The 22,818-nt window shown below is 47.5% G+C and overlaps 1 protein-coding gene across 1 annotated transcript in view; it reads right to left on the bottom strand.

The window, feature by feature from the left end:
* The window catches only part of Ctu1 (Cytosolic thiouridylase subunit 1), an 82,799-nt gene extending 72,613 nt beyond the window's left edge, over positions 1–10,186 (bottom strand). Inside the window, exons 1-4 of the mRNA XM_050179578.2 lie at positions 10,181–10,186; positions 5,258–5,326; positions 4,471–4,594; positions 3,098–3,216 (exon numbers count right to left, since the gene is read on the bottom strand). Coding sequence (XP_050035535.1) covers positions 3,098–3,216; positions 4,471–4,594; positions 5,258–5,314 — 300 coding nt within the window. The 5' untranslated portion in view covers positions 5,315–5,326; positions 10,181–10,186. The remainder of the gene's footprint in view (positions 1–3,097; positions 3,217–4,470; positions 4,595–5,257; positions 5,327–10,180) is intronic.
* Positions 10,187–22,818: the final 12,632 nt, after the last annotated feature.

Below are 22,818 nucleotides of genomic sequence, written 5' to 3'. Positions count from 1 at the left end.
TTCATTCTCCACAAGAACCATTACACTGCAGCGTGGCGGCACAGTTACGCCATCATCAACGACGCGCAGTGCAGCGAGACGTAGCTCCTCCGATTCTTCCACAGGTATAGCTTGTTTTGTCGAGAAAGACACACTGGACCTACGTAGGTTAATTATGGCGCCGTTAGCTTGTAGAAAATCCATTCCCAATATAAATTCCCGTGAACATTCTGGCAGTACAATAAAGTCAGAAACGTAAGTGAAGCCTTTTATCGTAAGTCTTGCGGTGCATCGGCCAAGGGGCGTAATAAGATAACCGCCTGCCGTGCGTATCTGCGGACCAGTCCACTTCGTCACAACTTTTTTCAGGTGCTTCGCCATCTTGAAGCTTAATACCAAATAATCAGCGCCGGTGTCGACTAAGGCTCGCATCCGTCTATTATCAACCGCAAATCTGACGTAATCGTTTCGTTCTTGCACCTGTATACTGGAATTATCTCGTCATCGCACTGGACCCGCGTTGGAGGATCTTCGTAACTCTGGTTATCAGCGGCCTCACCTCCACAGGTCGCTTGCTTCAGTTTTCCTGGTGTGGGCTTGGTGAACGACGCCTGGGCAATCTTGGAGACGCACGTGGGCTAGGCGATCGGTAGCGCATGGGCGACGGTGATCGTGGTTGATGTTGGCGAGGAGTAACGTGGCTTTGGCGCGACGACAAGTATTCTTCGATCTCCGCTGGCCGTTCACAGTCTCAGGGGCATGGTGCGCTTAAGGGAAAACCCCTTAACCCAACTTGACAGTACGGGCAGAACCTATACAGGTGACCCGCTTCTCCGCAGTGGAAACACAGGGGCCTGCGCTTGTGGTCACACCAGACATCACTTTTTCGGGGCCTTTGTTCCACAAAACGAGGTGCACTACGTGCTGAAGGCGGATATGCAGCCGGTGGTTCCAGCAGACGAGGTGCACTGCGTACTGTCGCCAAGTAGGGAACAGTTGTCGCAACTGCTCCACTACTGTGAACCGCGGGTTGCCTGAGTACGTCGGCGTACGTTGGGGTGCGCCGCATCGGCTGTGGCTCACGGTCTGAATCCCGTATGACCTGCCTCAGTTCGTCCTGGACAACGTCGATGATAGATAGTGCAGTTGGAGCCTGAGGTGTCTGCAGCTTGTTGAGCTCTTCCCTGATCACTGACCGGACGAGCTCCCGCAGGGCTTCAAGGTCGTTTAGAACGCCTCCAGAGAAGACATGGGCAGGTGCACAGCTTGCCTCACGGTTGTATTGCCGAGCCCGCTGTTCGAGCGCCTTTTCGATGGTCGTTGCTTCGTGTCTGAACTCGGCGACCGTGCGTGGTGGGTTGCGGACGAGAACTGCAAAGAGTTCCTGCTTTACTCTACGCATGAGATGGCACAGCTTCTTATCTTCACTCATGTTTGGATCAGCATGCTTGAACAGGCGGGACATGTCCTCGATGTACATCGCCACGTTCTCGTTTGTGAGTTGGTTCCTAACTTGAAGTGCAATTCCTGCCTTTTCTTTCCGATCCGTGCTGGCGTACGTTGCTAACAGTTATCGTCGAAATTCCTCCCAAGAGGACAAGGAGGGTTCGTGGTTTTTATACCACGTTTTCGGGAAGTCCTCCAAAGCGAAGTATACGTTATGGAGCTTCTGTCTCTCATTCCATTCATTAAAGCTCGCCACTCTCTCGAATAGTTCCAACCAGTCTTCCACGTCTTCGAAAGAGTCATCATGGAATGTTGGCGGCTTGCGAGGTTGACTTACGACCAGCTGTGCCGGTGTTGCCTGGCTAGCCATTGTGGCGGCGTCCGTGGTCTGAGTTTCCCTTGGCATGAAGAAAAGAGGACCGAATTCGGGTGAGTCACCTTGAAGACGACGGCTAGTCCGCTGGTGTACAGGTGTTAGTTCCACGGGATGGACTCGCTGGTGGTCGGGGCTACGTTGACTTCCGTTCGTGGGGCTTCGACTCATACCCCGCACCTCCACCAGAAATGTAACGATGTTAATAAGCCACAATATTTATTAAAGGCGAACTTGTGCCCACAAGTAAAAGTCACTGCGGTCGTGAAGAAATCCGCGGCAGTCGCGTTCTCCAACTGGGCTCGAACCGTCTTCCTCTTCCGTCTCGTGTGACACCTCGTGCGCGTGGCACATGCGAGCCGGGTCCAACCGGCTGCCCGTGCCACGAAGATTGCTGCCTGTTGCTGAACAACAACACGGTACGGCGTGCACAGGGTCCAATAGAAGGGCACGCAACTTGAATGTGACCAAGTTGTCGCGGCAATATATATATATATATATATATATATATATATATATATATATATATATATATACCTACATATATATATATACATCTTTTTTTTCATGAGAGCAAGCTTTCTGTAGAAACAATAATAACTAAGTCTTTTTCAAAACACATTAAACAAAAACGAATGAGAACATTCTTCTTTTTTTCATTTTGTTTGATAAAGGAATTCAGAGACAATTTTCTGAATTTGTCACTTCAGTCTTACACAGAATTCCTTGGAGCTATGCAAAGCGCCCACATGTACTCGAAAGACTGGCCTAGGCTCATCAGTGAACGGGCCCGAGTCTGTGTTTTCAGGCCCAAGCCAGGGCCAGGCCCGAGGACATCATGCCCGGGCCTGCCAAATATCACTTTACCCAGGCCCAGGCTTTCAGGTAAGCCTGGGTCTATGCAGTGCTTTAATCAAGAGTGCTTCCAGCTCTGTGTTGTTCATTACTGTTAACTGTAGCTCCAACAACAAAAGTATTCAGAGAATGTAATTCAAGAAGGAAGAAGATTATGTCATAGCCAAACCGTACACTAAGAGATAAAAAATTTTTGACAAAGTGGTAAAGCTGCCAGAATATTTAACTGTTCTGCAACTTCCACGCTTCAAAAACATTTGCGGTTGGCAGTACATAGTGCAGCTCCATGACAGGGGATGATGTGGGAGTCAGCAATATAGAGTGTAAAGGCTCCAAGTCTTGAGCAAAAGAAAGCCAGTGACTATATGCTGCTTCTTGCCCTCTGTCCTCTTGTTGGGATGGTTAAAGGTACACGAGGGTGTTAGAGGAAAATGGGCCACATACCTTCAATGAGTCATCTCTGTATCCTGTAATGCCTTCATCAATCGACAACAGCACAAGCCGAAGCCCATAGTTGTGTCGTTCATTGAGCAGCTTCATCACATATGCCAACACAGTCGAATCTGCATGCATAACAAGGCAGTCAATGCAGTATATTTTGAGCACATTTAAGAAAAAAGAAGAAATGAATGAGATATAACTGCCAAAGCCTCCTGTCTTGCTTTCTGTGAGTTCTTTCCTAAAAGCGCGGTAATTATCAAATAATGTCCAACTTATAACTTTCCTAACTTCCTGCGTTATCACAATGCAGCCAGTTCACTACCATTATTGGATTACCTATATTTCTGTCTACAGAGTTACGTGTTAGGACTGAGTACCAAGCGCAGTAATTAAGCTATTTCTATGACGTTTTTGAAAAAGAGCGTTAGCAGTCAGCAACACTGACATTTCTTGCACCTTTAAAATGCCTTGGTGACGTGCCTGCCACTCTTTCATGTAGGGAATTGAAAAAGTATGACAAAAATGCGTATCCTTTTGAATGTTTTTCTCAGAATAAAATTGAATTGCAGTTAAAAGTGCTTTAATTTGGGGGGGAGGTGGAGAATAAATAAACATTTTCACACTGCTCACTGACCTTGTGTGAAATTTAGGGGTCTGTTGTGAAAAATGAATAGCAGCATTGAGTACCTTTACATTACTTAGTTTTTTTCGCTGTGCTTTCTTAAAATTCATAACAGTGATGCTATAAATTTAGGGTAAGTCAAACTTGCTCTCTGTGAATAAAGCTGGCATGACCTCACAAATTCCTTGGCTTTCTCAGCTTTATTGAGGATGTCACATAAGAGATTTGTTGGCTGAGCAAGAAATGGCAGCACACTGTCATGTTTCTAGATAACACTAAACAGGACGACATCAAATGAAAAGGCAGAACATAGGCAAGGATACAAAACGTGTCCCATAAGACAAGTACTGTGATATATTGCATTTGTCCCGTTGAGCATGTTTTCATTTGTGCCTTCATAGCAGTTGCATTGTTTCAGCTTACATAGCCATCTGCTGATTTTGTGAAGGGAAACAATACTATTGTTGACCAAGACGAAAGAAATTATTAAAATTTGATGTTTTGGATGCCACTTAGAAGCCTTGTTTGCAATATATTCTGAAGAAGGCTCCCATGCAAGGGCTGAAACGTGAAGTCAGTAATAGTTTCTTCAACTTGGTCAGTGTCAGTTATGCTTCATGATTCTTCACAACCAAACAGGATTTCGCAGGACTTTCGGCTTCATGATCCCCTGCATTTATCTGTAGAGTTTGTCCAATGTCACACATTGCCTGCACCTACTCCAGAATTATGCTGTGAGGAATGGCGCGAGTACCTTTGCCTCCAGATGCAGCGATGGCCACATAATCACCCGGCTGAAAGAGGTGCGCTCGCACAATCGTCTCATGCACCTCCGTCTCAAAGGCGACATAGAAGCATTCTTTGCACAGTGCATCCCCCTGTGGCAAGGAGGTCAATTAGTCACCTGACACAGCATAAAACAAAACTTGTCATGCACAACAGTATGGTTCGGCTGCAGGTATGACAATAGTATCAAAAGACAGTTGCAGTACAAGTGTAACGCTGTTTTCCCTTGATGCTTACAAGCTGGTCACTTTCAACGTGATCTAACGAGACTGTGCAAGTCGAGGTACGGCAGATAGATGTAAACAAGGTTGGCATAGCTCTAAAAAAACAAGTAGTCGAAATCAAGACGCCATGTAATTTTCTATAGCAATTTGCCTGAGCACTGTGAAATTGCCTTTTTTGTGTGCCAGATCACCCCAAAACAAAAATGATCAGAGGTGAAACATTGCTTAGTCGTGCGGCTGTCGCCGGACGACTGCGAACCCGCATCTTAAATCATTAAATAAAGGCAGTATCTAGGCTCTCGCAAAACTAGGTTAGGTTAGGTTAGGGCACACCTGCAGGCATCCCCCCCCCCCCCTTTCTAGGGCAGTTTGTCACGCGACTTTGGAGCGCCAATAGGAGGTGAGTTGCGGAAGAAATTCGTTTCAGAAATTCTGCCTGCTGCCGGGAAAACAGACAGGCGGAACGCTTCAGACACTACAGGAAGCCGTCGTATGCCCCGTAGATTTTTTTTTTTTTCCTAGCTGGCTTACTGTCTTCGGACGCTTGAGAACAGCTCCTGACAAACCACATTTGCTACACGGTCGCATCGCCGCGTCCTCGTGCTTCAAATTATCAACACGCCGTAAGGAGTAACTTGGCTTGGCTGAGCCATAGAGTTTCTCACTACAACATGTAATGTAGTGAGAAACTCTATGGGCTGAGCTTATCATCTGCTGCTCCAAAACCACCTTGTTAGCAAGAAGGAAAAAAAGACAAGAAATAAGAAACCGGTTCTAAATAAAGTAATAAATACTAACTAATATATTTTGTTTGTAGTTGAGTTGTGTGGCTGACACCATAGAGTTTCTCACATAGAGTTTCTCACTACATTACCTAAAGGGAAATCTGGCGCTGCTGCGCTGTGGCATGCATGGGAATGCCGGTATATTGTGGATTCGGATTGGCATCGTTCTCGTAGAGACAGGACACCTTGAAGACGCGCTTGGCAAGTACCGTTCCGTCTGTCACAATGATTCATTTTCTACTAGAACAGCACGTGAAAAGCTGTTTTAGCTTTATTATTACGCAAAAACATGTTTTGTTTAACTATGAGAACTTGTTATTGCTTGTACGACTATATGTTACGTAAGAAGGTATCAGTAGGCCGCTAAAGTTGGAAGACGGATGACAAGGTTCGCGCTCGCTTTGAAACAGTTGGTCGTCTGTTCTTGCCTTTCTTCGCTTGGTCAGGCATTGTAGGTGAGTAAAAATGTAATATGCGTGAATGGAAACATTTTATGAAGATTTTACTTTGAGAACGCGTTGTTTATGTATCCATATCCACGTTTTAGACTTACAACACCAGCCAACACGAGCCTAGGCCGCGTGCACCGCCTATAGAGGCGCCACTGATAGCCACCTAGCGGGCGCTTCCAACAATACGCGTGGGAGCAGTAGCAGACGACAACGCTTTGCAGCAAGGGTGACTGAAGTTCGCGGCTGCGATTTGTCCTTGGTTCGGGCGCCAGACTGCTTCTTCTGCGGTGACAGCTGTAGGGAAGACGCAGACCTCTGTGGGAGCGGGTATGAACAAGGTGTTACCGGTGTTTGGGGCAACATGGTCCACATACGTGCCAGGTGCGTCCCGCAGACAAACGCCATGAAGACCATTTACATGAAGTGGAGCCATGTAAACTAGCCGACAAATTTTGTTGACTAATGCGATGTCTCGACCGTTTTTTTTTTCTTTAATTCTACCCTTGCCGTAATGCTGCTTCTGTACCTCAATAATAAGCACCCGTCGTTAGTGCAGACTTAGATAACAAATCCGCACGGTGCGATGTCTGCATATACCGTTGTGATTTTTCTGCCGATGAATACATGTGACGCCGCCGAATAAGTGTAGTGAAAGTCGCCTGAAGTAGAATAATTGCGAATTTATTGATAGAAACGCGTACACTATAGTCAACGAAGCCACCAAACGCACGGGTTAATAAAAGCGCGTGTTAGCGCTGTACCGCCGATGAACTGCCGTTCGCGCTGCAGTTTTTGCAATTTTAAATTCCCTAAGGGAACTGCTTGGAAACGTACAAAGCTATAGTGTGACTAACATTGCAGTACTTTTTTTAAATGTTACTAGAGAGAATGGCCACATGATATATTTAAAGGCAGAGCAGCGCCAGTCAAATTAGATACAGCGCTGGCGGCAAGGCCGGGCTTAGTCCTATGCGGCGTAATCATAATAAGAAATAATTCAGCTGAGTGCAAAATTCACTTGCAAGAAGCGACTACGTTGTGAAACAAACAAATCACTCGGCGTGTTAAGTCTGCTCAGACAGCATCAAGGTATGATGATGTGACGCGAACTACTCAGCGAAAAATGGATCAGCGAAAAATAGAACAAAAATACCATATGCAGTAACTATTAGCAATTCTCGCCCTGAGCTACCTATTTTCTAAACACATTTCCCAAAAAACCACAATATCTAAGGTGCCCTCGGGCGAAATGAATAAAGCTGTTAAAGAAGCACTTGCTTGGTGTCATTCCGATAAGACACAGCGTGATTTATACCCTTTACAAACGAGGCAGGGTGAAAACCTCGCAGCTCAAAAGAATCAAGAGTTATGCATGAAGCAACTAGCAACAGTTAAACATGGGCGAAGCCACGCATAAAATAAATGTAAAAACATGAAGTGCGCGACAGCTGGTGCGAGGATTTACCGGGCCACATAAAACTAACAATTTCAGTTCTTGCAAACTTCTGTAGCTTTAACATGCAAAACAATGCGCTCATGCAGTCGTGCTGCCTAGCTAGCCCAACGCGGCAAAGAAGCGGAAAACAATATAAGCGGCAAACGGCATTCCGAACTTTAGCGAAATGCCTTTCAACCGCAGGTTGCACTGCAGACGAACTTCGTCGCTTACCCGTCTAACTACAATTGAGTAAAAAAATAATAATAAAAAAGAAAAAACACCGAAGCTACAAAGGAAAGGATGAGAACAAGAAATTTCGCGCCGAAGCTACGATCCATTGCCACCGTTGCTCCTGCTGATGAGGCTTTGCGGGGAATAATTAGAACCGTATCACCGGCACGTTTTCGCCGGTATTTGAGCCCCCCCACCCTGCAACAATTCTTCTTCGACAGCTTTGGCCATCCCACACATGCGAAGGGTGTTGCTTATTTTGCTCTGAAAACACAAATAAGACGGAGAAGCACTATCAGCGACGCAACAAACTACGGCGTGCTACGGCGTGCTACGGCGCGCGGCTCGCTCCTCTCCCATGCGTTCTGCGCAAGGCCGCCACCAGTGGCGCGGCCATCGGCGTGCACGCCGCGTATACCGCTTCCAGCTTATGTATTAGTTAGCGCATTGTGTTGTCGTCTCCCTTACGTCCTTGTTTGCTGGCGCTAAATATGCTTTCAATTTACCAACACGCCCAACAAATGGCAATGCTACAATTTATATATATAAGCTGGAAGCAGGGCGACCCGTGGGTTGGAGCTGCGGAGGCCGAAGCGTGCCAGGGGGCGTTCGCATAAAAAATAGCGGACAGCGAGCCCCAACCCACGGACCAGTACGGGTTCTAGCGTTGGTGCCCCCGTTGCTGCTTTGGTGTCCTGGAGGGGCCGCCAATAATGCGAAATAATGACACGTTGTTACAATTAGTAAAAGAAAACACGATTGAATAAATGTAATTACGTTCAGCGCCAACTTGTGACGCTAAGTTCAGCACTACCGCGCCCCGCGACTTCTAAGGCGCTCTGCCTTCTAGATTTTCAATATATGCGGCCCTGACTCTACTACGGTCGCTACTGCTCCCACAGAAACATCTGTGATATTATTTATAAGGTACATCGCCGTACAGCACGAGAAACCGATGATCCGCCACGACTGACTTAGCCCACTGCTTCACCTGGGCCGGTATTTTGTAGCGATGCCTTTTCAGGCTTTTCACGCTTAGCCACTGGTCAGAGCGACGGTCTGCCCACATTATCAACGCGATCAGGCGGCCGTGTGTGGTGGATGATAAGAATAGCATAGAATAAGGCATGAGGCATCGCTACAAAATAGCGGCCCTGTTTTACCGCGCCGGCAGCCAGCGTCTTAGCGTGAACTCGACCCCACCCCGCAATGCCGGCACGCCTACGGACAAATGCCTACAACACGTGCTAAGAAACCTCCTCCGCAGTGCCAGGCACAGTGATATTGGGGGCGAGGACTTACGGAGTCGCCATCTGTCGGAAGCGCCTCCTTTGCGTAGTACGCGGCGCGATCCTCAGAGGTTTGGCATTACGGCGCTCAATAAAAACACAACGCGGCAGCCCTCCTAGACATTTCTTTAAGTACTCTCAAAACGAGGGAAGTTTTTGTACTGTCAAAATAATAATCTTGGGCAAACTGAAAGCATAGAATCGTTCACAGACGCTATCTCTTTACCGAATATATATATAGTGAGCACCGGTCACTGCGCGCGGTCGCCGCAATGGAGTCTCCCGAACCGGCTTCTTGCGTGAAAGCTAGGCAAATGCTGAGAGTAAACTGTGTGAGATGTGTTCCTATAATGGGCTGTCTGTATAACCGAATGGAGCATATCAGAATGAAGCCTCAACGCAGCGATAGCACGGGTTCGCAGCGACCGACTGCGCATCTGCATGCATGTCCGCGCACAATACTTTGCTTTCCCTGCGGGCGCGTTTTCGTTCCGTGCCGTGAGCTTTAGGCCGTATTTGACAGCACACAAGCAACCATTGTTGCGTGGACGCTATCAGAGCTGTTCAAAAATAATTTAGTTATAGAGACTTCGACGCCTACGGCGAATGTGATGTGCCGGCGCAACGATTGAATCTATTTCTTTTCTTGTAAATTCTTGGGCGTTTCAATATTATTTCTCAAGTAGCGTCGCACTGTATGTTTATCGGTCTTCTCAGCGTGCGATTTCCCGCAGCTTCTTTTTCGTAATCCAGTACATTAATTCATAACACAAACATGACAATGTGTCATGCCTTTTTCTAATGTGCTTAATTCTTACCACACCCTTTCCATTCCAGTAAACTTGCCAGAATCTAGCATCAACAAGTTGGTAGACCAAATAAAGCGTCACGACATTAGCCTGTCAGCGGGCGAGGGTTTCAGTGCGCGTTTCTGCCCTTACCGAACATCGCAGTCCCGACGCCGTAGCAGAAATCTTCCGCGCGTCTGTGCTTGCTGCATGCCCGAGTTCTAGCCGATGGCTGTTTGCCGGTTAGCAGATACCCCCAAGGCGGGAAACATTCACCACTTAATCAGAACCGCAGCACAGGTGGGGCTTTAAACTTTCGTTTTCAGTTCGCTTCGACGCTTCCGAAGCAGCCGACGCGGCCGCTGTGTCCAGAGAGTTTCCTACAGTTTTTGTAGGAAACTCTATGGCTGTGTCCAATTGATCCCTCATGCCACGTCACGCCGACGGTGGTGGTGGTGGTGGAGTTCGCCCATAGAATAAAGAGCTCGCGCCGCAAAAGCCCCCAGATTTTCTCATTCGCCTCCGCTCTTACTCGCGCCTGCGCACAAACGGCTGACGATTCTTCAAATGAACGTCTCGCCAGTTTCAGAATTTCAATATATGCGGACCGGGCCACATGTATTGAAAATCTAGAAGGACTTAGCAACCGCGGTTGAACGCAAGTGGCTGAAAGGCCGACGGTGACGATGACTGACCCAGTACCAGTGCCACAGGCGCGATAAAGTCTGTCCGACGTACCTTCTGAGGCCAAGTTCTGACTGGTGTTGCAGAAGTCGCGGGGCATGGTAGTGCTGAACCTTTAGCGTCACAAGTTGGCGGCTGGACGTAAATATATTTATTCAATCGTGTTTTTCACTATTTGCAACAACATGTCATTTTTTCACATTGGCGGCGCCTCCAGGAAACCAAAGCGGCCACGGGGACACCAAAGCTAGAACCTGGACTGGTCCGTGGACTGGGGCTCTCCGAGGCCTGCGCGTGCCAGGCGTGTATAAGATCGGCTGTCCGCTCTCGCGGACAGGCAACTTTTTATGCGACACTTCCAGGCACGCTTCAGCCTCCGCGGCCCCAACCCACGTGCCGCCCTGCTTCCAGCTTTGATCCCCCCGCTAACCCTTGGGTGCCCAGGAGATCCTGCGCCGCCTGCTTTACTATAAACTCAGGTGCTCTTCTGAGGCCTCCGTTTGCCGGTTACATGTGCCCTCCTGGAGCAGTGCCTGTAAAAAATGCAATCTATAGGTGTCTTGCGCTGGAGTTTGATAGAGTTACTGTGTGTGCTGTATATACAGTAACTCTAGAGTTTGAGATATAGCAGCAGCGCCTGGTGGCGGCGAGAAACGTTATCTGGGTAGTACCAGCTTGGGTATACTATTGAGCCCTGGTAGTGGCGAAGCACGTTTATAGCTCGAGTTTTGCATCGATTCGCACTTTTCTCTGTCCTGTTGCGAGTGCGAAAAGGCTCGTCACTTCTCAAAGACCACGCCGTGAGCTGGCCGCAGCCTATAGTTTAACGAAAACAGAATCTCCGTGTGCCGTGGGACGTAATGCTGGAAGCAGAAGGAATCGACGACACCGATCCGGAGAGACCTAGCTCAGCCTCGAAAAAGCGTCACCGTCGTTACTGCTACGTCGTACGACGGGCTGCCATGAACAAGAAGGCCTGAATCCCAACATCAGATTCTACCGTGTTCCTTCAAGGTCTCACGAAGCGGAGCATCGCGCGCGCTGGATAACTGCAGTTCGTCGCGTTGGGTAGGCGAAACTTCCCGCCAGGCTGACTGCTTCGCCTGTCTTGAAGCTTGCTTGTTTATTTGCGTTGCTAAAAATCGGTCTTTTGCACCTACAGTCCCGACGGCAGACCGACAAAGAAGCAGGCATGGCTGGTGATTCACGATTTGAGACCTGGCCACAGCAACAATCAACCATTCGACTGGTGTGAAGTGGTGAAGTGACCGGGTGTGTGCAAATGACCACAAATGGTCTACGAGCAGCACAGGTTAGAGAGTTAAATGTGCTCATCCTTGTCCTCAAGCCAGCCCGTTGAGGCAGCGCAGCAAGGTAGTATTGGTTGCAGCACATCGATGCTCGAGCGATGTCATTAAAAGCTACATCAAGCGAGCAGCGCATGAGCTCGCGCTGCAGCGCGATTCACACGTACGTTACTGCGAGCTCATATGCACTGCATCAGTTGTTCATCAGTTGTTAAAGGGTCAGATGGTCGCTACTACAGCGCAGGCATAACTACATGTCTAGCGGCATGCAATCAACACAGATTGCAGGAGGCCCGCCGTTTTGCCGCATTTCGAAAGACCGCTGCCGTCGCGGCGCGTACCAGTGTGCTCGAGCAGTTCCGTACACATGATGTCTGCTTGTCGCTGCTGTGAATTCATATATAGCAAACATTTCCTCGCGTTTGTGCGCCTGAATCTAGCAGCGTGCAAACCTTACCTGAAGTTCAACTTCGTACGCGACTCTCTTCACTTGCGATTGACACCACGCTAAAACTTCGCCGCTTATTTATTGAACGGCGTTCACGTATTCGGCGTTGCATAATTTCTTGCCTTTACGCAGCGTGCCACCTCTGAAAAAATCTTCGGCGTCCGATATTCGCTGCAAGCCGTGGTACAACACAAACGAAAGTGGCGGGTCCATATGGTAAACGTGCTTTCCGAACATTTCCGAAGCAGACGACCGAGCTTGGTACTACCTAAAGCCCCTGCATCCACGCGTCACCGTGTATGGAGGAGCTTTAGTACTACCTAGTTCAGGAGAGAGGTCGCTTTTTAGCACCATTTTCGCAGCGCCCCCTGGGCAAAGCAGGAGCCCCATCGTCGCGACGAAAAAAGCGACCCATGTCTTATACGACACCAGTCAGAACCTTGCCCCTTCAGCAAGCACGTACCCAAGGGGGGGGGGGGGTGCCGCCCCCCCCCCCCCGTAATTAAGCGGCATTCCCCCCCCCCTCCTCATCAACCCACGCCACCACTCCTCACACACATTCCTAAAGCGCCGCCAAATCAATCTACTTGGCGGTCAACATTTTGCCGTCTTTTACAGCGAAAGCAGTGTATGACTAACTTCTGTAGTTTTTTTCGGCGTCCGTCCACAGAAAAAATCATCATGTGGGCCGATCCTGCATGGTGATAGTGAAGAAAGGGTCCAAGATCAATGGCACATACCCCTTTGGACTCGGGAACCTACAACGCGCCCTTCCGAGTCGTCGGGACGGGCCCATGTATGGGGAGCTCTTAACGCCTGCTTCAGCTCTGCTGCGGGTGGGCCTGGTATTGCAATATCTTTGGAATCGGCCTACGTATGGGGAGTTCTTAATGCCTGCTTCACCTCCGCCGGGGGTCGGCCCGGTGTTGCACTATCTTCGGGATCGGCACACGTATGCGGGGTGCTTAACGCCTGCTTCACTTCCACCGCGGGTCGGCGCGATATTGCATTATCTTCAGGCCGACCCGCAGCGGAGGTGAAACACTTTGCTTTTCGTTTGAGAGCTTTGACTGTTGTCGGCTTTCGCTGCCATTCCCATCTTCACAGAGTGGAATGGTTGTCAATTTTTGCACTCCTTTTGGATGGCGGTAGTTATCGGCATCTCCTGGGGTGTGGAGACCAGTTTTCTGATCGATTCGGTGCCCGCGCTACTAACTCAAGATGAATTCAGGCAGGGCGTAGTTTATTGTTTTAATTATAATATTTTATTTTGTGTATAATGCCCAACAAAATTTTTATCTGACCATCTATTCAACGATCACGCGCATCGCTGTTGCTTCGTTAGTTCAACCTTCCTTATTTAGACTGATCCAGGGCCAGGAAATGGATTCGGTTCATAGTAAGCTGTTCTGCATGCTCGTGGAACGAGTTATTGACGGAGAAACTGTCAGTTGCATTTAACTTTTCCTTTTGCTTCATTATTTCCTCGAGTGACGGCTCGCCGCGACGCTGGCAGATCTTCGGAACCATATATCCGCGATATGGGTTAGATAAGATGGAAAATTAGGTATTGCGAAATAGCGTCCATCATCAGACCCTGCAATAACCGTTAAACCCATAAGCAATATGACTGTCACCCGTTACCTTGTCTCGTTTTTCCCTAATTGTACAGCACTTTTCGTGCAATATTGGCAACTGGCAACAAGAGTCACAAGGAGATGAGAAATTAAGCGATCTACTAAGGGAGAAAGCCATGCGTCAACAGCCAAAGAGGGAGGAAAAGCGAAAATTGTTCGTGAAAATATTTATGGATCAATATCTTTTTATTTAAAAAGGAAGTAGAGAAAACGACACCGAAAGTTGAGAATAATTCCGTGTGTTGAGTGACGCTTCTACAGTTATGAATCGAGCCGCTTGACGTATCCACTTCCCTGCTGTGCTAGTGGGGGTGTTTTTCTAACCTTCCGCGGTGGCCTCAGTACGTCTAGAACCCCACAGCGTCCTGCGCTCTACGCGGTTGTACGAGACTGGGGACCACGAATCATTACGCAACTTCCCAAATAACAGCACGAATCGGTTTTGGAACTTGGTAGAGCAGTAAACGAGGGATGCAAAAGAACTGCGATTGTTCCGCAAATATACATTTCTCTATAATTCTTCCAGAGCTAATTAAAAAAAAAAAACACGTTACTATAAATCTTTATTTGGCACTTTCGCTTGTTAACTTGTTCTTGGCAAGGTTCTTCCTGCGCATCTTTCATGCGCGAGTCCATTTGATGTGGTTCTTTGTTTGCCAAGTAAAGAAAAGGTGTATCTCACAGGTACGCCTGTGAGATACATGTTATTTCTATTCTCTTTTGCAGCTTTACGCGTCTTTATGGCGAATATGGTGGGCATTATTCACATTTGTACTAGTAAAAGTACCCTCCCCCTCATTTGCATAGAAATGTTACCTTGGGTTGGGCACCCCCTCCCCCCCCTCCCCCCCCCCGCCCGAAAAAAAATCCTGCGTACGCGCCTGCCCCTCAGACGCAGCGACCAACAAATGGGGCGCCCGTGCCCACTGCCTTACCGGGCGGGCAACCAGCGGCGGAGCAACAAAAGGTCTATTCGATCAGCCAAGTTTCTCTGCACCTTCTGCACCTATTCACGGTGCACTGCACCTAGACCCTCGATTCCCCGAGGTGCAGCAGTGCACCCTGCACTCCCGTGCTCGATTGAAAGGGGTGCAAGGCAAGGTGCCGCCGCGGTGCACTGCACCCTTGAACCTTGCAGCGAGTGGGTGCAGCCCGGCACCCCCTGCACTTTTTCGTTTGAGGTGCCGTGCACCTTTTTCTGAATTGAACAAACCTAAACTCGACCGCACTCCACAATGCCGGCACGTCTAGGGGACAAACGCGTACAACACGCGCTAAGAAACCTCCTCCGCAGTGCCTAGGCAGAGTCAAGGAGCAAAAGACCCCAGATTTTCTCTCTCGAGCCCGCTCTTACTCGCGCCGGCGCACAAACGACTGGCGATCCCTCAAATGAACGTTTCGTAAACGGGTTCTTTATTCAGGAACGGCGGCCTTTATTTTATGCTGTTAGAGGAAAAGCTGGCCCGAAGAAGTGGGAACCGCTAGGGCGCCGCCCTGTTGCTACCAAGGAGGTTATATAAAAACTTCAACCTCCTTGGTTGCTACTGGCATATAATTACTATACTATCAGTGGCACTAGGATGGATGGATGGATGGATGATTGAGGCTCAACCCTTTGAATCGGGCGGCGGCGGCGCGCGCCACCTAACCTTTAATGGTTCTATATGCATGCATACCTATGTATTTACTCCTTTACTTTTGCGTTGATATTATTCACCAATCAGATAGTCTCCGTTTAGTTATTTCTACCTGTCCAAAGTCTATTCTACTTTCACTGTCTTTAAAACCCAAAGCTTTGAATAGTTCCCCGTTAGATTCAACTGCAGGGTGAAGTTGTTTACAAGCAAGTATCAGGTGTTCAGTCGTTTCCTCCTCCTCTCCACACGCCTCGCACACCAAATCTATCTCCTGGTATCTGGCTCGGTACGTTTTAGTCCGCAGTACACCTGTCCTGGCTTCAAACAACAATGAGCTTCCCTTAGAGTTATCATAAATGTTTTCTTTGGCTATTTCTTGCTTAAACGTCCTGTATGTCTCCAATGCCGATTTGGTTTGCATCTCTGTACTCCACATACCCCTCTCTGTCTCCTTAACCTTTTTCTTGACAGATGATTCCTTACTTGTCCCCCCGCTACTGCCCAAGTATTTGCTTGTCAATTTCCTAGTTCGCTTCCTCCACCTCGTGTCAACATTCCTCGTGTATAAGTAACTGAAAACCTTCCTAGCCCACCGAATTTCCCCAATTTTTTTCAATCGCTCCTCAAATGCTACCTTGCTACTAAACTCTCTACCCTTGAAAGAAGACCATCCCAGATCCCCCTGCACCCCAAGATTTGGTGACTTGCCCAGAGCGAGCCTACCCACACCACGTTGCCTAGTTTCCAACTGTTGCCGGGTCTCTGCTCTCATACATAGAACTGCATTGGCAAAAGTCAGGCCTGGAACCATTACCCCCTTCCATATCCCTCGTACTACCTCGTACCTATTGTAGTTCCACAGTGCCCTACTCTTCATAATCGCTGCACTTCTGTTACATTTAGTCGTTAGATATTTTTCGTACTCTGTCAGATACTCAATGCCATTATTTATCCACACCCCAAGGTACTTGTATTTATCGACTATCTCCAGCATGGCCTCCTGTATCTCATGCTCGCCGCAAATGTTATTAAAAATCATGACTGCTGATTTTTCTTTGCTAAACTTCAAGCCTAATCTGTCTTCTTCTGTACCACATATGTCCATCAATCCCTGCAGATCTTCTGCATTGTCAGCCATTAATACAATGTCATCCGCGTACATAAGTCCTGGTAATGACTGTTCAATCAATTTTCTTTGTTTGAAAAATGATAGGTTGAAGACGAGTCCGCTTTGCTGTATTTTGGCCTCTAAACCTTGTAGGTACAGCATAAACATCAGGGGTGACAATGAACACCCCTGCCTAAGCCCCCGCCGAATCATTACAGGCTCCGAAACCTGCTTTTCCCATTGTATAATCACCCAGTTACATTTATAGATATCTTTTAAGAAATTGGTTACTCCATCTTGCATTCCTAAAGCTTCCAGAATACCCCACAAGCCCTCTTGAAGTACACTGTCATAGGCTCCCTTGATATTCAAAAAAGCCAGCCATAGGAGTCTGTGTTCCTTTTCAGCTATTTCAATGCACTGTGTTAGTGAGAACAGATTGTCTTCTAGCCTCCTATGCTTCCGGAACCCATTTTGTAGCTCTCCAAGTACCCCCTCGTTCTCTACCCATGCCTGCAGTCTGTCCTTTATAATCTGCATAACCACCCTGTAAACCACTGACGTCACTGTTATAGGCCGGTAGTTTTTTATGTCAGCTTTGTCCCCCTTTCCCTTATATATCATTCTCATCCTACTTAGCCTCCATTCGTCAGGTACTTTACCATCCACTAGCATTTTGCTCACCACCTCCCTCAATGCTTTCTTAGATTTCGGGCCCAATTTCTTTATTTTATAATTGGAATACCATCGGGACCTGCCGATGTGTTACTTGGTACCCTCTTCTCAGCCCTTTCCCACTCTTTTTGTCCAAGCGAAAGCAGTGGGTTGACCGGGCTATCCCTCTACGACGTACTGCATGTACCATTTCTCTGTTTTGTAAATTTTTCCCTCATCATGGTTCCTATATGCGCCATTGCCTCCTCTCTTTCTAACCGAGTACCTTGAGCTGTTACTATATACCTCTGCTCTAGGCTTGTCCTATTACCCAAGGAGTTCAGATGTTGCCAAAATTTTCTAGCTGCGTGTTTATCTTTTTTATTGCTTATTTTTGACAGCCATTGGGACCCTTTTGTCTTGATTTTCTCGTTGATCAAATAGCATGCTTCCCTTTTGCATTTTATGTAATTTACCCATTTCCTCTCTACTTCTGCTTCAGGTTCTCCCTTACTTTTGGAATACCTGTGTTCCCTGGAGGCTTCCTGGCGTTTCTTTATGGCCTTCTTAACCTCTTCATCCCACCAGCTCTTGAGTTTTCGTATCCCTTGCCTTGTTTTCCTGACTCGCGCCTTACCTAGCTCACGCTCAAATAGTCTCATTAACTTTGGGTAAGTCCAATCAGTTTCAGTACCCTCTGATATTTCCTCTTCAATTTGTTTGGCCGCTATTTCCACTTGGTCTTCTGAGTAAAAAATCACATCTGGCATTTCCTCGCGCGTCGTTCGTGCTTTAGTTTCCCTCTTAAAACTCAACTTGATACGTTTGTGGTCGCTACCTACACTTCTGGAGCCCTGTTCATCTATAATCATGGCTCCTACTCTATAGTACATCCTATGTGACATTAACGCATAATCTATTGTCTAGTGTCGACCCCCTAGCTCCCATGTTATGATCCCGTCACACTTTTCAGTAGAGTTACAGACAACTAAGTTAAGCCTCTCACACATATCCAGCAGCATGTTACCTCTGGAGTCTATGTACCCATCCATATCTTCAACATGCGCATTCATGTCTTCTAATACAATTATCTCACATCCTTTTCCTAGCTCATTGATGTCCGCTGCTATACAGTCCAACATTTCTGTTTTCCTCTTTAGCATTTGATCCTGTCCAAAAGTATACAAAGCCTAGAAGTGTTTTCGCCGCTGCTACTTTTCCTTTTAGCCATAAATGCTCCTTGCATTCCTGTTTGCCCCTTGGCCAATTTGTATTTTTATGAATGAGTGCTCCAATTCTCCGCCCTTTCTGCTACCCTGCACTCTGTTGCAGTATTCCCATGCATAATCAGGGTTACAGGGTGGTTGTTCCATGTCCCTAAGGTGTGTCTGTCATCATCATCATCATCATCATCAGCCTAGTTACGCCCACTGCAGGGCAAAGGCCTCTCCCATACTTCTCCAACTACCCCGGTCATGTACTAATTGTGGCCATGTTGTCCCTGCAAACGTCTTAATGTCATCCGCCCACCTAACTTTCTGCCGCCCCCTACTACGCTTCCCTTCCCTTGGAATCCAGTCCGTAACCCTTAATGACTATCGGTTATCTTCCCTCCTCATTACATGTCCGGCCCATGCCCATTTCTTTTTCTTGATGTCAACTAAGATGTCGTCAACTCGCGTTTGTTCCCTCACCCAATCTGCTCTTTTCTTATTCCTTAACGTTACATCCATCATTCTTCTTTTCATAGCTCGTTGCGTCGTCCTCAATTTAAGTAGAACCCTTTTCGTAAGGCTCCAGGTTTCTGCCCCGTACGTGAGTACTGGAAAGACACAGCTGTTATACACTTTTCTCTTGAGGGATAGTGGCAACCTGCTGTTCATGATCTGAGAATGCCTGCCAAAGGCACCCCAGCCCATTCTTGTTCTTCTGATTATTTCACTCTCATGATCCGGATCCGCGGTCACTACCTGTCCTAAGTAGATGTATTCCCTTACCACTTCAAGTGCCTCGCGACCTATCGTAAGCTGCTGTTCTCTTCCGATACTGTTAAACATTACTTTAGTTTTCTGCAGATTAATTTGTAGACCCACCCTTCTGCTTTGCCTCTCCAGGTCAGTGAGCATGCATTTGCAGTTGGTCCCCTGAGTTACTAAGCAAGGCAATATCATCAGCGAATCGCCAGTTACTAAGGTATTCTCCATTAACTCTTATCCCCAATTCTTCCCAATCCAGGTCTCTGAATACCTCCTGTAAACACGCTGTGAATAGCGTCGGAGAGATCGTATCTCCCTGCCTGACGCCTTTCTTTATTGGGATTTTGTTACTTTCTTTATGGAGGACTACGGTTGCTGTGAAGCCGCTATATATATCTTTCAGTATATTCACGTACGGCTCGTCTACACCCTGATTCCGTAATGCCTCCATGACTGCCGAGGTTTCGACTGAATCAAACGCTTTCTCGTAATAAATGAAAGCTATATATAAGGGTTGGTTATATTCCGCACATTTCTCTATCACCTGATTGATAGTGTGAATATGGTCTATTGTTGAGTAGCCTTGACGGAATCCTGCCTGGTCCTTTGGTTGACGGAAGTATAAGGTGTTCCTGATTCTATTTGCAATTACCTTAGTAAATACTTTGTAGGCAACGGACAGTAAGCTGATCGGTCTATAATTTTTCAAGTCTTTGGCGTCCCCTTTCTTATGGATTAGGGTTATGTTAGCGTTCTTCCAAGATTCCGGTACGCTCGAAGTCATGAGGCATTGCGTATACAGGGTGGCCAGTTTTTCAAGAACAGTCTGCCCACCATCCTTCAACAAATCTGCTGTTACCTGATCCTCTCCAGCTGCCTTCCCCCTTTGCATAGCTCCCAAGGCTTTCTTAACTTCCTCCGGCGTTACATGTGGGATTTCAAATTTCTCTAGACTATTATCTCTTCCATTATCGTCGTGGGTGTCACTGGTACTGTATAAACCTCTATAGAAGTCCTCAGCCACTTGAATGATCTCATCCATATTAGTAATGATATTGCCGGCTTTGTCTCTTAACGCATACATCTGATTCTTGCCTATTCCTAGTTACTTCTTCACTACTTTTAGGCTTCCTCCGTTCCTGAGAGCATGTTAAATGCTATCCATATTATACTTCCTTATGTCAGCTGTCTTATGCTTGTTGATTAACTTGGAAAGTTCTGCCAGTTCTATTCTAGCTGTAGGGTTAGTCATTTCTAGTCTCGCCAATCGGGCTCCTCCACCGTCTACTTTCGTCTATCCCGCTTGCGGAAGAAGGTATTCATTATCCGCATATTATTCCGCTCTGCAAACTCTACTAATAACTCTCCCCTGTTATCCCTAGAGCTTATACCATATTCCCCCACTGACTTGTCTCCAGCCTGCTTCTTGCCTACCCTGGCATTGAAGCCGCCCATCAGTATAGTGTATTTTGTTTTGACTTTACCCATCGCCGATTCCACGTCTTCATAGAAGCTTTCGACTTCCTGGTCGTCATGACTGGATGTAGGGGCGTAGACCTGTACGACCTTCAATTTGTACCTCTTATTAAGTTTCACAACAAGCCTGCCACCCTCTCGTTAATGCTATAGAATTCCTGTATGTTACCAGCTATATCCTTATTAATCAGGAATCCGACTCCTAGTTCTCGTCTCTCCGCTAAGTCCCGGTAGCACAGGACGTGCCCGCTTTTCAGCACTGTATATGCTTCTTTCGTCCTCCGAACTTCACAGAGCCCTATTATATCCCATTTACTGCCCTCTAATTCCTCCAATAGCACTGCTAGACTCGCCTCACTAGATAACGTTCTAGCGTTAAACGGTCAGGTTCAGATTCCAATGGCGGCCTGTCCGCAACCAGGGATTCTTAGCACCATCTGCTGCGTCGCAGGTCTGACCGCCGCCGTGGTCAGTTGCTTCACAGCTGCTGGGGACTGAGGGCCGGGGTTTGATTGTTGTGTTCATATAGGAGGTTGTGGCCAAGTACTGCATTAGGGTGGCGAATGCTGCTCTGGTGAGGGAGTACGTTACCAGTACTGATCACCGGGATCGGGCCACACTCCAGGTCTGTTTATGCAATTTTATCAACACGCGGATTTTTGTTTAATCCGGTGGAAAATTGCGCGGCACGGGGATTCGAACCACGGTCCTCTTGCACGCGAGGCGTATGTTCTACCTCTACGCCACCACTGCACCTGCAAGGGTACCGACCTACAAAATTTTCCCAGCCAGCTGCAGCTATCGAGGGGGCGAGCTTCCCAGAAGCGACATTGGAGGCCTTCCCCACCTGCTGCGGTGAGTCGTTTTGTAGGGACGACGATGTGCCGCGTCAACACCCCCTTGGCGCCGCTATGACTAAACGCGGTCGGACGACCAAGTATTGTTAGCAGATTTGCCGTGGCCGCCCCGGCTTGTTAGAAGCGGTGGAAATCCTAGGAGGAGATGCCTTGCGGCCGTCTCACGGGGCTTAGAAGTCATGGACGGACGCGGCGGCCATTGTCTGCGGAGTCAACACTGGGATGAGGAGGCGCCTGCTCGGGGCAAGACACGTGTCTGCGACAACCCGCTCACCTTGGCGTGGCCAGTGAAACCTGCGCGGAAGTGTGTGTAACACCTCCCCCTCAAAGGCGGGTCGGCTACGATGACTTTGAACGCTCCGAATTGGTAGCAGGTTGAACGGCCGTTTTCCCTCACCTAGGGATCTAGGGAGCCGCTGGCGGCTCCTCAGGGTGCATTTTTCTTTCAGTCATGTTAGATTGATGAACTGTAATGTTATCATGTAAAAACTGTAAATGAACCCATATTCCTCGTTCTCGATGAGAACAAGTCTCTCCCTCCAACAACGTCCTCAGCGGGGATAAGTTGGACAACGGCATGGGCCAGCTACCATCTATTTCATGCTCGACCCCAACCATTACAATGATTCAGTAATGTGGAAAGTTGGGCTAATTGGTGAGTAATCATCATACCTTTCTGGCGAAGCAGCGCACTGACACGGACACAGTGAAGACACACAAGAAAAGGCGACACTCGCTGCAGCGAGTGTCGTCTTTTCTTGTGTGTCTTCACTGTGTCCGTGTCAGTGCGCTGCTTCACCAGCAAGGTGTGATCATTACAAGGGTATTTCACGTAACTTGAACCATAGGCGTGTGGGCAGGAAAGGCAGGGGCCTCCTCCTTCGCCTAGAATTCTATCCACCTATAATGCTATCGAAATAAAATGGTTGCCCACTAATACCTTTCCAGTAGTGTATGCTAAAAATACGAGTAAATGTTTTCACTGAGCCCACGCACCACTAATTTTTATGGTAGAGAAAAAACTAACATGCCAAGATAAACCATTCCTTTATTTTCGTGGTGTGATTTCGAATCTTTATCGTAGATGAGTATTTATGATATATTCATTGGATTTAGTAACCATTTGTGCCATTTTCCATTTTCGAGCGGTATATAGCAATGGAGTGCTGGTACCTTAACACGTTTTCTTTTCTCCTAGTTGATTGAGCATCGATTACAGCAACTTGAATATAAATGTAGGGTTTAAAATGTTTCCTAAAATGTATCTCCATGCAAGAAAACAAACATATGAGAGAAAAATATTTCTAACGCTGAAGAATTTTTTT

The sequence above is a fragment of the Dermacentor andersoni genome, chromosome 5 (genome assembly GCF_023375885.2).
Source record: "Dermacentor andersoni chromosome 5, qqDerAnde1_hic_scaffold, whole genome shotgun sequence".
Lineage (NCBI taxonomy): Eukaryota > Metazoa > Arthropoda > Arachnida > Ixodida > Ixodidae > Dermacentor > Dermacentor andersoni.
This window is presented reverse-complemented; position numbering and strand designations above follow the sequence as displayed.